This window comes from Mauremys reevesii, linkage group 8 (genome assembly GCF_016161935.1).
Source record: "Mauremys reevesii isolate NIE-2019 linkage group 8, ASM1616193v1, whole genome shotgun sequence".
Lineage (NCBI taxonomy): Eukaryota > Metazoa > Chordata > Testudines > Geoemydidae > Mauremys > Mauremys reevesii.
The window spans coordinates 52665174-52682928 of NC_052630.1; the positions used below are offsets into that span (position 1 = coordinate 52665174).

The 17755-nt window shown below is 47.4% G+C and overlaps 1 protein-coding gene across 1 annotated transcript in view; it reads left to right on the forward strand.

Annotated features, from left to right (window-relative positions):
- Positions 1-17130, forward strand: part of LHX4 (LIM homeobox 4) — a 73481-nt gene extending 56351 nt beyond the window's left edge. The window contains exons 5-7 of the mRNA XM_039484754.1: positions 13951-14105; positions 14814-14985; positions 16433-17130. Of these exons, the coding sequence (XP_039340688.1) occupies positions 13951-14105; positions 14814-14985; positions 16433-16827 (722 nt within the window). The 3' untranslated portion in view covers positions 16828-17130. The remainder of the gene's footprint in view (positions 1-13950; positions 14106-14813; positions 14986-16432) is intronic.
- Positions 17131-17755: the final 625 nt, after the last annotated feature.

Consider the following 17755-nt stretch of genomic DNA (forward strand, 5'->3'; position numbering starts at 1 on the left):
TCCAGGGGCCCCGAAAAACTCTCATGGGGGCCTGGGGCAAATTGCCCCACTTGCCCCCCCCCAGGCGGCCCTGCATGCATAAAGCTATACACGTGCCTAAGCACTGTACAGTTAAATCTGGGCTCGGAGCCTCTTTTTCCTTGTATTCCTCTCCATCCCAGTTTTTTGTAACTGGGAACATTTGCAAGTAAACAGGATCTGTGTATCTTGAAGTTCCTGCTGTCTGTTGCCCACCTGAAATCCTAATCCTGCTGTGGCAATGACAGTCAGGTTGAAAGGATTATAAACGCCAGTGCAGAATGGACAGCTGTTGCAGCTTGACTCTTAGAAAATGAAGATCCTGTTTGCATGGGAATGCACATAGGGCCAGACTTTTAAAGGTTTTTAGAGATGCCGACTGGTGTCTAATATGGAAAGCATCATGCCACCTTGAGCTGCAGTCTGGTCGCATCTCCCGAACTAAACAGGGCTAGGCCTGATGAGTATTTTGAGAGGAGCCCTTCAGGGAAAATCCAAGTCTTGTAGCAAGTGGTGGTGATGGGTGAGGAGCTGGTACAACTGCCTCTGGTTTGTTAAATAGAACCAACCCCCAGCACGGTGGGAGAAGGCACTGTGTGGCTGGTGGTGCTGTCTGTTGGATAAGATGCATCCGGGGTCTTCACTACATCTGGCCATTAAAGATGCAATGAGACTTTTGCAAGGGCAAAGGGTGTTAGCGCAGGGGTCCTGGCCAAAACTCCGACGTCAGGTAATCCCTTCTCACCTTAAATTCTCCTTGTTGGAGAATTGGCAAGGGAATGATGTGGGTTCGTTTCCTGCCCCCAAGACACTTCTCTGTTGTGTATTGCTAAACAGTGCTGCATTTCTTCATTGCTTGGTGAAGTGACTCTTTCTATACAAGGCCAAACCCTGCCCGTTCACCACTCCCAGCGAGGTTGCCTGGGTGTAACCCTGGGGAGAATTTGCCCCTTTGTTTGTAAAGCACATTGAGGTCCTTTGGAAGGAACGGCGCTGTCATCAATGTTAGTAAAATAAGATAATCATTAAGGAAGACCCCAAATTTCCCTCCCCCTAGAAGCGAGTGACCTCTCAAGGGCACATCTCCGGTAGGTTGGTAGAACAATGCGGAGAAGCTTAACATTGAGAGGCCAGTCCTAGGTTTGAGCTGCAGGGACAGCATCGACAGCACAAACCAAATTCAGCTGGGCTGCAGGCAGGCGCAGCGCCACCCAAGGCAACGGACTTGCACCTTACACTAGAGCTGAACTTGGTCCTAAGTTCCCATTTATCCATGTGAACCAAACGGGGCTTTAAAGAGCCACTGGAGGTGAAAAACAAGGTTGGGGGAGGGAGGGTGAGAGAGAGACTATAGATCACAAACCAGTAATGAATCCACAGAGACGTCCCAACGGGGCCTGACTGAAATTAAAACTGAACTGGTCTTTAATGGATTTCATGTTGACAAGCCCTGACTTCTCATTAATTAAGGACTCTATTTTGACCTAATCAATTTGGTTAGGGTGATGCAATGCCTACTTGTGCTGAGCGGGGGGGCATGAATGTAATATTACTCAGATTCCATTACTGACTCCCGGGGCTAGCGATGGCCTCGGTGTTACGGTGTTTGACAGCCTAATAGCCAGTAGGAAAGAGAGAGAGAGACAGGCACAAAGTTTCCTGTCCAAGAGACAAGTGCCACTGTGCTGATTTCAGTGGGATTTCACCTGTGAATCTGAGAGGATGTGGCTCGTGTGGGTGGAGCCAGAGCTGTACATGGTTCTGTAAGTAGAGGACATTTTAGGCAAGACCCTTGTTCTGTGCTGGTCTCAGCCAATGCGGATCCACACATTGCTGCCAAATAGCTTTATGGTCAAAACCAAACATGGCCCCTCCCAGCTTGCAGTATTATTTCTGAAGGCCTCCATGGCATTCATCTGGAAAAACAGTCTACCAGCCAGAACCTGTTTTGGGCACCAAGGGGTAACCTGTCAGCAAGGAAAATGTCATTGCTACCATATTAGACACACATCTGGTGGGCATCACCGGGGCGGCCAGAGATGCTGGAAGTGGTGCAGTTTTTCTGTCATGCAACGTTTAAATGTTATCGGGCGTCCAATCTGAACAAATCAGAAAATCACCAAAAAGGCCCAACCTTGTAGAAATATAGTTTAATTTTGACCAAAATTGGTGGAAAGTTTCTGAATACAACTGATCATGCAATGATGCACTCAAACGAGTACTGTCTGGGAAAGCTCGGGAACTATTTCGCCCCAGCTGATATAGTTTATCCTTTTCCCTGTACTTTTTTGCTTTCGGTTACAGGACAGTATGAACTTGTTATACCACATCAAAATATTTGTCATTATGTGTAGAATGTACTGATTTGAGAAAAGGTTTTCCGGCTGCTATTTTTATGAAGTTATGCAGATAATAAGGCCTTTACCCTTAATTATAAAACATATTTTTTTATGTTCTCTGTTTGGTTAGAGACATAAGTCTAACACACACACGGTATAACTATTATCTTCTTACTATCACTGACTACAGTGACAATACATGTAATCTACTTCTAGAAGAGTAATGACTTAGTAGAAGGGCAGTTGAATGTCTTGGTATTCACATAATATATTCATACAAAGTATAACCATGTAGTCTTATGTGACCTCTACATATAACTATGACCTATGGACTGTTTAATGCAACACCCCCTCGCGTTACCTTTACTCACAGAACTAGTCACAGTGATTTGTATATAGTTGACCCATTTCTATTCCCCCTCAGAATCTGTGTCTGATGTGTCCAATACTCTGTTGCTGGACTTGTCACTGTCACAGTTGCATGCATCAGAGCACACCAGCTCTTCCCGGTGGCATTTGTATCACCTTGGTGCACAAGTACTTTCACAACTACATGGCGCAAAAGTGAGGCTGGCTTCTGGAGCAGGTAGCAGCATCATTTGAGAAACAAGGTGTCCGTATTACCACCCATCCAGCATTGGCAGGACCCTTGAAGATACTGAACTGTTGCATGATTCCCTATGTGTGACTGATAATTTCAGGTGCGGCCTGAAGGAGGCCAATGTTGATGACAATTTTCATAGAAGTGTAGGACTGGAAGGGACATTGAAAGGTCAGTGAGTCCAGTCCCCTGCCTTCACAGCAGGACCAAGTACTGTCCCTGACAGATTTTTGCCCCAGATCCCTAAATGGTTTTTCATAACAAACAATGCGTAGCACATGTTCTCCAGAGATGCTTGCTGGTTGTGCCACAGTACATAGGCGGCTGAATCAGAAAAAAATGCAGTTATCTGCCTTCCAATCTTGTTAGCGATCCTGAGCAAGGCCTGCTTGATTCAGCTACTGCTGGGTTCTTCATTAACTCTCAGGTTAGGTCGGGTCTGTCCATGCCATGAATTAAAAGTAATGGTCCTAATTTATAACACCATTTATAAGGCAGAGATGTAGCTGTCTTCTAGACTGTCGTATCATTGGGAGTGGTTCTGCTCTTTGCCCTCCACGCTGGAGGTAATGGACACTAGCTTATAAAGGATGGACACATCACACCTGAGATTTCATACCTGTTCTTAAACTGGGAAGAAACCACTTTTCTTTTGCACAAAGCTGGGGAGGAGGAGCGGGGGGGGGGGGTGAGAAGTATCCCCACAGAATGTGTCTGAGTCGCCATCCTCTGATCAGACCAACACACAGCTCCAACCCCACCACTCTCAGCATTATTAGACTCAACGTGGTGCTGCTGTGAGCCAGCCCTAGAATGCTACCAGGCGCAAGACACACCAAGGCTGCAGTAGCACGTCTAGTTAAAGTGCTCCAACAGCCAGTCAGGTTGACTTGGATGGTTGTAGGCTCCTAGAAGGCCTTGGGTACCAATACTGGTGCAAATTTGGGATCATGGTCATGTAGCCCTGAGGTGCAGCTCCCTTCCTCCCCTGGAAAATGACCTGTGTTTAATTTTAAAGTGCTCCAAAATGCAAATGAAGTGCCAGATTGGTTTGAGCACTGATATGCCAGCTGAAGCCCTAGATTAGGGTACAATTAGGGGTGGGGGGGTTTCTGTTATTTTCAATGGGGCAAGTTATGGAACGCCAGCAGTGTTGAAGTTGGAGGTGCAGACAGTGCTGATGCAGCAGTGCAGTGCTGAGCAGGGGAGTGAACTGAGACTGTGTGTGTCTCAGTTTTAAAAGTGGAGCAGCTGCTCAGAATTCGGGGCGTTAAGGGGCACACTCAGGCCAGACCATTGGCACGCAAAGCCAGAGCCACAGTGAGCCCTAAATCCTAGTTTTAGCACCATTGCGATCCACAAAACCCCTGCTTGGCTGCTACCCAACCCTAAGTTTTGCTCTGAACATTCCCTCCGTACCTATGTTTCTGCTTCTGAGCATGAATCCTACTGACTCATGCTAGGCACCAGCAGCTTTCATGCCTAAGCCCCAGCACACGTGTCAAACCAGAGCTGGCAGGGCTAGAGAGAGGCCACCTAACCACACTCCTGTGTAACATTTAGTTCCATGGTTAGGTTAGGGGAGAGCCTGGCCCACGTGCCACCCTCTGCCTGATGAAGAGAAGGGGTTTGAACAGCGCGTGTCCTGAGAGGTGGCGCAGCTCCCCCACATAACCGATAGCCAGTAGTTCGGGAACTCATGTCGGGGGGGGGGGGAAACTGACGCTGGTTCAATCCCCCCGCCTGCTGACAAGGGATTTGACTAGGGATCTGCCAGCGCTCAAGCGAGTGCCTCGCTCACTGAAGCAGAGGCTGTTCACGCAGGAGCTGCTTTTCAGCTCTTGTTGAAGCTGTTCACTTGACTGAACTTATAACTGGGGCACAGGCAGTCTGAACCTTCTGTAGTGCCATGGTTTGGGGGCTCAGAGATTGTGGTTCAAGGCCCTTCATGAGTTGGGTTTTGAAGCTCGTACCTATGACGTGAGTAGCCTAACTACTGGACTGTGAGGTACTCTGATGTCTTTTCTGCTGCAGCTGGGCTGCTTTAATGGCCTATTAATTGGGCCCAAGCAAGACTAAGAAGCCCTCTCTGGTGTGAGGGGGCCTCCCCTTGGATGTGGGAGATCTCCACAGGAGCAGAGTAAGTGCCCATGTCACGGGGCTAGTCTGAGCAGCTGCTCCACTTTTAAATCAGGGCCCAGCAAACACACAAATCACCCTTTTCTCCGCAGGGGTACCCAGGCTGTGGGTGATCCCCGGGCACATCCCTCCTCTGCAAAGGCATTTGACCAGGCATCCCCTACGTCTTAGGGCAGTTACCTGGAGGGAGAAGATGCCTGGTCAAACTTCTTCCTAACAAGCAGAGAGGGGATTTGGCCCCAGTTCACCCATAGCCCAGCTGAGTAGCCTAATCACTAGACTATAAAGTGAATCTCACTCTTTTGTTGGCCCAAATGCACAGCCACCAATTTACTCAGCTCCCAGGGGGTGCTTGACCCTCCCGCTCCGCCCCAGACCCTGCCCACTCCCCCCCCCTTTCCCCAAGCCCCCATCCTGCCTCTTCCTGCTCCTGCTCCTCCCCGTCGCCTCCTTCAGGCTGCTGAACAGCTGAGCTGCAGGGGGCGGGAGGTGCTGGGGAAGAGTGGGAGGTGCTGACCCATGGGGCTGAGCACCCACTATTTTCCCCCATGGGTGCTCCAGCCCTGCAGCACCCCTGGGCTTGGCACCTATGGCCAAATGACAGTTAGTTAAAGTAGAACAGCTTCAACAAGCAAGACTGAGGGGACCCCCTCCCCATCAGTATATTCCCATAGCCCAGTGATTAGTGCACACAGCTGAGAGGTGGAAGACACCCTTCTCCTCATTGGGCAGCAAGGGAAATTGAACCAGGGTCCCCCACAAGATAGAGGAAGGCCCTAACCTCTGCCTCCTCCCCACACCCCTCTCAGCTGGTTGGGTGTTAGGCAGGTACCTAAGAATCTCACAGGAAACAGCTTAGTTACCTGAGGCCAGGTGAGAGCCTCACCCACCTGATTGCCTAATGATCAATGGCTCAGTGTCTAGTTGGCAGCCGGTATCAAGCGGAGTGCCCCAGGGGTAGGTCCTGGGGCCGGTTTTGTTCAACATTTTTATTAATGAGTTGGACGATGGAATAGATTGCACCCTCAGTAAGTTCGCAGATGACACTAAGCTGGGGGGAAGAGGTAGGTATGCTGGAGGGTAGGGACAGGGTCCAGAGTGACCTAGACAAATTGGAGAACTGGGCCAAAAGAAATCTGATGAGTTTCAACAAGGACAAGTGCAGAGTCCTACACTTAGGACAGAAGAATCCCATGCACTGCTGCAGGCTGGGGACTGACTGGCTAAGCAGCAGTTCTACAGAAAAGGACCTGGGGATTACAGTGGATGAGAAGCTGGATAGGAGTGAGCAGTACGCCCTTGTTGCCAAGAAGGCTAACGATACATTGGGCTGTATTAGTAGGAGCATTGCCAGCAGATCGAGGGAAGTGATTATTCCCCTTTATTCGGCATTGGTGAGACACACCTGGAGTATTGTGTCCAGTTTTGGGGCCCCCCATTACAGAAGGGATGTGGGCAAATTGGAGAGAGTCCAGCAGAGTGCAACGAAAATTATTAGGGCTGGGGCACATGATTTACAAGGCGAGGCTGAGGAAACTGGGGTTATTTAGTCTGCAGAAGAGATGAGTGAGGGGGGATTTGATAGCAGCCTGAAGGGCGGTTCCAAAGAGGATGGAGCTAAGCTGCTCTCAGCGGTGGCAGATGACAGAACAGTGGTCTCAAGTTGCAGTGGGGGAGGTCTAGGTTGGATATTAGGAAACACTATTTCACTAGGAGGGTGGTGAAGCCCTGGAATGGGTTATCTAGGGAGGTGGTGGAATCTCCATCCTTAGAGGTTTTTAAGGCCCAGCTTGACAAAGCCCTGGCTGGGATGATTTAGTTGGGGTCGGTCCTGCTTTGAGCCAGTGATTGGACTAGATGACCTCCTGAGGTCTCTTCCAACCTTGATATTCTATGATTCTATGAGGAGTTCCTGGATGTGGCGCTCAAGCAGAGCTAGACACTGACCTCCCTGAAAGGAGCAGGGCTTAGCACAACCCCTCTGCTCAGCATCTCCCAGGGGCTAGCTTAGGCTGCTCCCTGCCTAGCATGCCGCGCCGGCTTTTGTGGCTCCCCTTCTTAGGTGCCACTAGGTGCTTCTTAGGGAGCGCTCTCTCCCTCCCGTCATTGAAGCGGGAGCCGAGAGGCCTAACTCAGGCTTTGGGGAGTCCATTGTGATTTTTTTCCAGGCATCTACAAGTTAGGAGTGGCAATGCTGAGTATTGCTACACCCAAGGCTGTTTGTGGCACTGTGCTGACAGACAGGGGAGATGATCATAGAAATGGGCCAAAGCAAGACTAAGAAACCCTCATTGGCATGTAGGGCTGGAAGGGACCTCCAGCGTCAACAAGTCCAGCCCCCCGGTGCTGAGGCAAGACCAAGTATGGCTGGCCCATGCCTGCCGGGTGTTTGTCCACCTTGTTTTTGAAAGCTTCTATGACGATTAAGCCCCTTCTTGTCCTTCCTTTGTTGGACATGGAGAACAAATGATCACTGTCCTCTGTATAACACCCCTTAACATATTGGAAGCCTGTCATCAGGTTCCCCCCAGTCTTCTTTAAACATGCCCAGATTTTTCAACCTTTCCTCATAGGTCAGGTTTTCTAAATATTTTATCATTTTTGTTGCTCTCCTCTGGACTTTTTCCAATTTGTCCACATCCTTCCTAAATTATGGTACCCAGCTGGGGCCTCACCTGTGCCAAGTAGAGCAGGACAACTACCTCCTGTTCTTACATATGACACTCCTCTTAATACACCCCAGAATCATATTAGCCTGCATCACACTGATGATTCATATTCAGTTTGTGATTCACTCTAGGCCCCAGATCCTTTTCAGCAGTACTAACACCTAGCCAGTTATTCCCCACTTGGTAGTTGAGCATTTGATTTTTCCTTCCTAAGTGAAGTACTTTGCATTTGTCTTTATTGAATTTAATCTTGTTGAATTCAGACCAATTCTCCAATTTGTCAAGGTCATTTTGAATTTTAAACCTGTGCTAGCAGCCCCTCCCACCTTGGTGTCATCTGTAAATTTTATAAGCATACTCTGCCCGCCATTATCCAAGTCATTAATGAAAATATTGAATAGTATCAGACCAAGGACTGACCCCCTGTGTACCTCCACTAGATACGCCCTCCCACCTTGACAGCAAACTATTGATAACTACTCTTTGAGTACAGTCTTTCAACCAGCTGTGCACCTATCTTATAGTACATTTATCAACACCGCCTTGCCCTAGTTTGCTTAAGAGAATTTCATGTGAGACTGTGTCTAAAGCCTTTCTAAAATCAAGGTATAGCTCATCTACTGCTCCCCCCTCTCCATTACATCAGTAACCCTGTCAAAGAAGAAAATTAAGTTGTTTTGGCCTGATTTGTTCTTGACAAATCCATGCTGACTATTACTTACAACACTATTATCCTCCAGGTTCTTACAAACTGATTGTTTAATAATTTGCTCCAGTATCTTTCCAGGTATTGAAGTCATGCAGACAGATCTATAATTCCCCAGGTCCTCCTTGTTTTCCTTTTTAAAGATGGGCACTGTAACGGTTCCGCCCATAAGGCTTTATGGAATATGCTTATGAATGTATATATGACTGAACTAAAATGTTTTGTGCTACATATGCCATGTAACATATCTCTGTAAAGGTTATGATCTACTGAATCTATTAATCTTATTTGTATGCATGTATCATTTTTGTATTTGAAGTTAGGAGTATTGGCTGTATACTTGCTTGATTTTAACTAGCCTAGTAGAGCATTTGGTCAGCTTCTTAAGAAAAGTGCAAATTAAGTGCCCAGTCAAAAACCACTTAAGTCAACAATGAACTTGAAGATGCCAATCCACAGCTGTGCCTTCTCAGGAATGTGGCTTGCCTGGTAAAAACTGAGTCATGCATAGACACATGGCTTGTCCATGTGACTCCAAAACTCCATCTTAAAGCTGGACTTTACATAGAAGAGAGGAGGGGGTCTCCAATCTCAAGAGAAAGTCTTTTTAAGCCGGTGGGAGACCCCTCCATTTTGTCTTCAGCTGGCTAAAGAGAGAGCGTCTCCATCCCCCAGAATACCTGAAAGAAACTGGAACAAAGGACAGTAGCGGGGAGGTGAGGGATCGCTGGACTCAAGCCTAGCAGAAGACTAGTCTGTAAAAGGAAGTTTACTGGAACTGATGGGGTTTTATTTGTATTCAGTTTCTTAGACATAGACTTGCATGTTCTATTTTATTTTACTTGTTAATTCACTTTGTTCTGTCTGTCACTACTTGGAACCACTTCAATCCTACTTTCTGTATTTAATAAAATCACTTTTTACTTATTAATGAACTCAGAGTATGTACTGATACCTGGGGGAGCAAACAGCTGTGCATATCTCTCGCTCAGTGTTATAGAGGGCGAACAATTTATGAGTTTACCTTGTATAAGCTTTATACAGGGTAAAACGGATTGGGGTTTGGACCCCATTGGGAGTTGGACATCTGAGAGTTAAAGACAAGAACACGTCTGTAAGTTGCGTTCAGTTAAGCCTACAGCTGTTAGGGGACGTGGTTCAGACCCTGGGTCTGGGTTTGCAGGAGGCTAGCGGGTCTGGCTCAAAGCAGGCAGGGCAGGAAAGCAGGGGCAGTAGTAGTCTTGGCATATCAGTTGGCAGCCCCAAGGGGGTTTCTTTGATGCAACCCGTCACAGGCACTATGTTTGCCCAGTCTTCTGGGACCTCTCCCATCCTCCAAGAATTTTCAAAGATAATTGCTAATTGCTCCCAGATTGCTTCAGTTAGTTCCTTAAGAACCCTAAGATGAATTCCATCAGGCCCTGCTGACTTGAACACATCTAACCTATCTACACATTCTTTAACCTGCTCTTTCCCTATTTTGGCTTGCGTTCCTTCCCCCAGTTGTCAATATTGTTTTGAATATCTGGTTATCATTAACGTTAATCATCTTTCTCTTGCACTTAATGTATTTAAAGAACCTCTTCTTGCCTTTTATTTTGCTTGCCAGGTATGTGTAATATACCATATTACAGGCAAACAGCACTGTGACTGTAAGGGAGCTGAGAATGGGCATGCCACCGGCATGTAGCCCTGAGTCTGGATGAGAAGGGTTGTGAGAATGGGCATGCTTGGTTCATACCACAGACACATCACCAAGACCAAGAGAGCTGAGAATGGGCTGGCTTTGTGAATGCTACAAGCATTGAGATCAGGGTGGGGAATGCAGAATAGACACCATCAGTAGACCACAGCCTCGCACCCAAGAGCAGGGGGTTGAGGGTGTGAGAGACACATTGTAGAGCATCCCTTCCCCCATGGTCCTGCTACCTGGGGAGGTGATGGCAGGGGGATGTGGGGAGAAGAGCTCTAAACTCCTTCACCACATAGTGCTCTGGATGCTCAGCTGCTGCCTTCAGCCATCTCTTTTCCCCCATGCTACTGAAAGCTGAAGTAGAGTCATCACAACCACTGCCAGTATGAATGTTTGGCAGCATCTGAGACACGTCTACTCCCAGCTCCAGCCACTCCATTCATGGGAATGAGTCTCATCTTTTGGCTGACCCCCGTTTTGAAAAAATTAATCTCTCCCAAGAATAGAGCAATATTTTAGGTACATGGATGAAACATTTGAGTCCAAGCACCATATCAGCACCCCGTTTGCTCCGAGTGTTTGCTTTGCATGAGCAACATGCAAGAACGTGCCTGAATCTGCTTCCTTGAGTTCTGGTATTGCAGAATGGTTGCCAGACACTGCTTTCACTGCATGTGCGATGACAATCTCTGTCCACACTTCATGAGCCAGTCACTGAGGAGAAAGCGTGCAATGTTAGATTTATTCTTTGAATTTGATATCATCTGCAAGCGTTGCTTTGGTAATGGTGTGAACACAGTGGGGACTCTGAATGTGTTGCATTTGGATATCCCCCCTGCGGGCTCTCTCACCAGATCTGATTGATTCTTCATTTGCATAACTGTCACCCACAATAGCAGTGTATGGACATTGCAGTCCGACGGTAGAGTGCAGCAGCTGATCAGACAGCTCCCCAGTTGTTTTGCACTTGGCAGTATCATTGCACACCATCTGCAGAAGCATCCCGAGTTCAAGAATAGCCGACGTTGGCTTATCAGATGCTGGTAGCTCAACCACTGACAGATTTTTCTCCAGCCAAGACAGTGTGTTCCTCTTTTGGGCCTTTCTTAGAGATCCACCCAAGTTGAAGAGGGAAAGTGGGAGAGGTGCCAGCTCACGTGTCATCAAACCCTGGATAGCAACATCTCTGGACTGGGCAAAAAAGCTGTCAGCTTGCTGAATATCTGACGATCAATAGTTATCGCTTGTGCTGACTGCTTCTTCTTCTGTTTGATTGTTTTGTTGAGACTACCAAATGATTTGAGATTTTGCCTTTCTATGGGCTCAAAGAGTCCTCCCTTGCCTCTTTGCAGCCTCCTGGTTACGAACGGCTTCATTTATCATTTGCCAGTCTCTCTTATCATGCACAAACCTTCTGCACTTTCAGGTGGGCCCACAGTAGATGTTGCAACGTTCAAAAGTGACTGTTGTGTGGGCTTGTTCCAGGTTCAGTGCTAAAAGGATTTGTCATTCTTTCAGTCACAAAACATAATGCCTTGGACAGCAATTTCATCTGCAGCCATGTGCTTTGTGGTTGCTTCTTTGTGGAGATCAAAGGCGGCATTCCACACCTTTGTTTTGTCATAGCTGTTACAGCTGCCTTAAAATGTGCAGTCAGGTAATCCTTGGTCAGAGCCTTATCTATTGTGCAAAGACGCTGATGATTCCTACAGTCCTTGTTCAGAGATTGCTCAATGGCCATGTCACAGTGTAAGTACCCCACTGAAGAGTCTGGCAGTCTGGTACACTGCTTCCTATCAGCTTGGACACAATCTGTATCTGGCTTCTCCTCCAGTAGATCTGGCTTCTGCTACATTTACACAACCCATCTGGCATAATTCATATGACCACACTGTCATAGTGGGATCATCTCTGCAAATGTCTCAAGCTCCATGGACTTGTTATTGCCTCTCTTTGCTACTATGTAATCCATCGGTGATTAGGAGCAATGTAGTTTTTCCAGGATGGAAATGTATCTGAACAGTTTTTTCCTTGGGTAACGGAAGTATCCATGAGCCAGTGCAATACTTGGGCACTGTTCATCAAGCCTGCCAGAGCATTTTGTGCTTCCAATCTGTTTTCTCTGTGAGCCTGCTCCACATCTTCAAATGCTTCAGTGCACGTTCGAGCTTCCTCCAAGATGTGTCACTTCTCATCTTCTGGAAGAATCACCATTGTGCACGGATTCGCCAAGTGCTACCCACTTCAAGTGAGTCATCGCCTCATTCATACGTTTGTGGATTCCAATGCCATGGTTATATGCTTTCCCTCTTAGAGCATGGCTGAAACACCATAGATGCTGGCTTCCACAAGGATGTCTTCAAACCCATTCTCCTGCATCACACTGCCTGTATCACACATGACATTTGCTACATGATGCATGCCTCCCTTCTCAAGGTGGTCATCATCAAATCTGTTTTGATTCCTCCATTTAATTATTAACAGTGCTTTGCAGTAGATTGCTTCATCATTCAAGACACAGGTCCAGTCTTGGCCCAGAGAGTGGAACATATCCTGAAAACATTTCATCCTGGGGTGCACTGTGTTAACATCAGTTGTCAGTGGAGGAATCATTGGACAGTAGCCAATATTCATAAAATAGCAGACAGAAAGCTTTTCTACAAATAATGACAAATATTTAGATAGAAATGACGGTAGAAAAAAGCTAATACTATCATGTGACCACAGACTTTTGCTTTAATTGAAGGCAAAAAAGTACAGGAAAATGCATAAAATATATCACGTGGGACAAAATATTTCCCAAAATTTCCAAAACAGTACTAGTTTGAGGACATAGTTGCATGATCAGTTGTATTTAAAAGCTTTCTGCCAATTTCGGTCAAAATTAGACTATGTTTCTTCAAGTTATGGCCCTTTTTGTGATTTTATGATTTTTTTTGGTTTGGTTGCCCAATAACGTTTAAACATTATGTGATATAGAAAAACTGCACCACTTCCACCATCTATGTCCACACTGGCGATGACCACCAGATATGTGCCTAACGTGTGGGAGCAATGAACTTTTTCCAGCTGAAGGGTTGCCCTAACTCGTTAATGAGACCCCTTTTTTAAATCTGGCTGGTAGACTACGGAACTTTTAAAATGAGGCAAGGTTGTTATATTGGAAGGAAAAGGATTAAAATGTTCTCAGGTCCATCCTTACAAGAGGAAGGATGGTCGGGTGGTTAGGATGCAAGACAGGGACTCAGCAGCCCCATGTTCAGCTCCCTGCTGTGCTACAAACTTCCTGTGTGGGCAAGTCACTTAGGCCCAGATCCTCAAAGGTATTTAGGTGCCTCACCCTCAGGGAAATCCATGGGAGTGAGGCACCTAAATACCTATGAGGATCCGTGCCTCAGTTCCCACTCTGTACAATGGGAATAATAGCACTGCCCTGTTTCCCAGGGGTGCGGTGAGGGTAAATACATTACAGAGTGCATGGCACTCAGCTACTAGGGACACGGGGATCAGATAAGGACCTTAGATAGGCTTTCCGTGTTGAAAGAGGAGCATCGTCACACTGAGACCTGGAAGGCCACGTTTTATCAAGACAAAGTCACTGAAAAACAAGGGCTGAATTTTGCAAGCCCCCTATCTCCCACCCCTACCCCTCCCGGCCACAGCTAAGGCTAATTAAAATCAACTGCATCTTGCTTTAGATTTTGACTTTCCTTCTGTGCTGGTCATTGGCCAGCTTCTATTTTGTGCTATCTGTTCCATACTGGTAAGAAATTGTTCTGTTCCAGATGATTCAGAAGGTGGAGCCAAGAGGCCACGAACCACCATCACAGCCAAACAGTTGGAGACGTTAAAAAATGCCTATAAAAACTCCCCCAAACCCGCCAGGCACGTGCGGGAGCAGCTGTCCTCGGAGACGGGGCTGGACATGAGGGTGGTGCAGGTGAGACTGCTGCAGTTGAAGTATTTTTCCATTCCCTCCTTGTCCCGACCAAGCTGTGCACATCACATTCCCCTGACAGCGCACGACCCCCACACTGAATTCCACGGTAGCATGGAAGGAAGCCAGGCCAGAAAGCTGGATAAGCAGTAAGGCCCCCATATTGTGACTGACAGCCTGTGGCTGGACTGCTGAGCATGTGCACTGCCCCAGGGGATGCATCTGTCCACCACCTTGATCATAGCACAGGATCCGAACCACTGAGTTAAAGCTCCCTGGTTATTAGCAGCAAGCAGTGAATTAGATGTGAGTTTGCAATGCCAGCAAAAAACAGGTACTGCATGTTTGGATGCATATCCCCAGGAGATCTGCCATGGGGCAGGAGGCATCTGACCCACTCTATGGGCCTGAAACACTGAATACTGGGTCTGAGCCTTGGGGAAGTTTGGATGCAGAACTGGATCTGGGCATTGTGGCTTGGGCCCATTTCTATACGCTGTATCCAGCCTGGAACCCCTCAGACTAGGGCAAAGTTCTGCTCTGAATCCACCAGCCTTGGCGCCCTAAGCTGCAGGGGAGCTGGGCTCCTGGGTCTGAACCATCTTGAACTTCGGGGAGGTTCGGAGCCAGCCCTGAATTTTTCTGTCCAGGCCAATCTTTTTCTCCCTGTGCATGCTCCTTTCAGTGCCTTCTGGGACTGTCTCTCTCCAGGTCTGGTTTCAAAACAGGCGGGCCAAAGAAAAACGGCTGAAGAAGGATGCTGGGCGGCACCGCTGGGGCCAGTTCTACAAGAGCGTGAAGAGGACCCGTGGGGGCAGCAAACACGAGAAGGAGAGCTCTGCGGAGGACTGTGGGGTTAGTGACAGTGAGCTGAGCTTCCGAGGTGAGTAGGGCAGGAAGGCTGGAGGGGGGGGGGCGGTGAAGGTGAGAAGAGATGGGTTGTAGCAAAGGGTGGGCCCCAGGAGGTTCCTGCAGAGTGGGATGATTTCCTGTGCTTAGGCACAGCTCAGCATCCCACACTGAGAAGAATGCCTGGATTTCTCTTGCACCAGAAACGGGAATGATCCTTGAAACTGATGTCCCATCTGAAGATGTACGAGTTGATCTCATGGCTGGTGGCTCCTTGGGGCTTTCTGCACTAGAGGAAAATGATTAATTATTGGCCTGTATCATGCACAGCCAGAAACCCCTCTAGCAATGGAGCTAGGAACTGACACGCACTCACTAAGGATGTGTCCATTCTGAGCTCCAGCAAAGGGTCTGCAGCTCCCAGGGGAACTTCCCCAAAAAAGAACTGCTGTGCTGGCCTAGAGCAATGGTCCCTCTAGTGTGGGGATGCATCAGGGCAAGGTGGAACGAACTTAGGCTGCACCTCACTGTGTAACAGGATATTATGAAGGGAAATATTTTCCTCATCTCTGCTCATGATCAGTCCCTCCCCTAAAGCCTGAGGATTGATAGCCCATGAAAAGTGTATCTGAGCTAACGTCCCTGGCAATGCGATTCATATCTGCATGAATGGCTAGTCTCTGCTGGAAACTCACCTGCCTCAATACGTTGTTAAACTCCCCTCAGACCCACACCAGCAGCCACCTGCAGGCTGGCACAGCTCAGTGGATAACTTTAAAGCAATCATTTAACAATAGTTTAACTTTTAAAAATGGCCCCTTTGAATCATCGCAGCAAATATACAAGCTACTGGAAATTATTTGGTTATTTATGGTCTAATGAGAGCCAGCTATGGCTCCCAAACTGGTCTGTAGTGCCTGTGTATCAAGCCTGGTCCATAATTAGTTTACGATGCCCTTTATGAGGGCGAATGCATCAGGCGAGAATCAAGAGAACTTCCCCAAAAGAGGCCGTTATGTGCCACCAGCTTTCATATGACTGAAGAATAAAAGATTTAAAGTAATCCTGTCTTGTGTTCGGCTGTACAAAAGGCACTACAAGAACAGAGGGAGGCGTGTGGGGTTAGCAAAAGGGTAGAAATAAGCTGTGGTACCATTCAGAATGTATTCTTAATTAGTTGCACTATTTACTCTGGCTAAGTACTAAGCAGAGTGGGGAGAGCACATGTGCAGCTGGTGTAAATTGGAATCACTCTATTGCAACAGAGCTTCCCCCAGCTCATGTCAAGTGAGAATCTGGCTCAGGATGCCATACAACTGGCCTTCAGTGAGGGACAGTTTTCTTTGAGTATGTGCTCTTTTGGCCCAGATCATTCCTGGTGTAACCCCACTGACTCCAGTGAAGTCACTCAAGAGATGTGTTTGGCTCTGACCACAGAATGTTTTACACTCATAAACCAATCTTCCTTCTTTCATTCACAGAAGATCAGATCCTCTCTGAGCTTGGCCACACCAATAGAATTTACAGCAATGTTGGGGATGTTGCTAGTGGACAGTTAATGAACGGAAGCTTCTCCATGGATGGGACAGGACAATCTTACCAGGACTTGAGGGATGGAAGCCCCTATGGAATTCCTCAGTCTCCATCTTCCATATCGTCCCTTCCTGCCCATACTCCATTGCTCAATGGTCTGGATTACACAATGGACACTAATTTGGGAATTATAGCACATGGAGGGCAGGGGGTGAGCCAGACACTCAGAGCAATGGCTGGGGGACCAACCTCTGATATTTCTACAGGAAGCAGTGTAGGCTATCCAGACTTTCCAACAAGTCCTGCTTCTTGGCTTGATGAAATGGATCATCCTCCTTTTTAAGCATCTCCTGCTTCCCACCCCATCCCACTCGTTCTTTTGGCCTGAAAGTGTGCTCAAACTAGCAAAAGAGACAACAAGCGACCTTCAAGAATCCCAGACATATTGTACCGGAAAATTTCCATTATTTTCAATGGGAATCCACCACTGGTTCCTGGAGGGCTGTGAAATGATAGCGTGGTGGTTTTTTTCCCTTTTCACTTGGGGAGTGGGAGGGCAGGAGACACCCTTCTGAACACTGGCATAAAGTATTTGATTCTAGGTTTTCAGGCTCATAGTAAAACACAAACTCATTGATTCTCTCCAGGTCAAAGACTCTTTGCGGTTGAGTGCTTTTGAAGCACATGTTGGCTGGCTCAGCAGATCTTGGCTATTATGAACTCCAGGTCAGTTGGCGCTCTCTTACTTGGAGCTGAACGAATTATAAATGCCTCCAAAACCCTTGCTCTTATCAGGAAGTGACTGTGCATGGGCAGTTAAACTGACCTTCCTCATAGATAGGAAATGCAGTGTTTCCAAAGCCAGGCCACGCTTACCAAGCACTATACCTTTACCAAGGGCAGGGGTCTGACCCGAAAGGGCAGAGTAAATAATGACAACCCTGGGGGAGAAAAGTTATCAAGATTTTTTTCAGTATAAAAATGTGATTTTCCTCCCGTCCCCGCTGAATATTAACATTGGCTGTTTGGATAAAAAAGTACAGGAATGTGGTTGAATGGATATCAGGCCAAGGAGCAGTCCTACAGCAAGCATTGGGTCAATAGACAGGTACCATGGGTGAAAGTTACCCATGTGCAATGGGCCAGCACAAGGGCTATGTGCCACTTAAGCCCTCAGTATAAGGCTAAGTGGTGCAAAGACTTTGTACTGGCCCCTCTGCATAAGGGTGAGATTCTACACAGGACAACACCTTGTGTTAGAATGTGTTAAC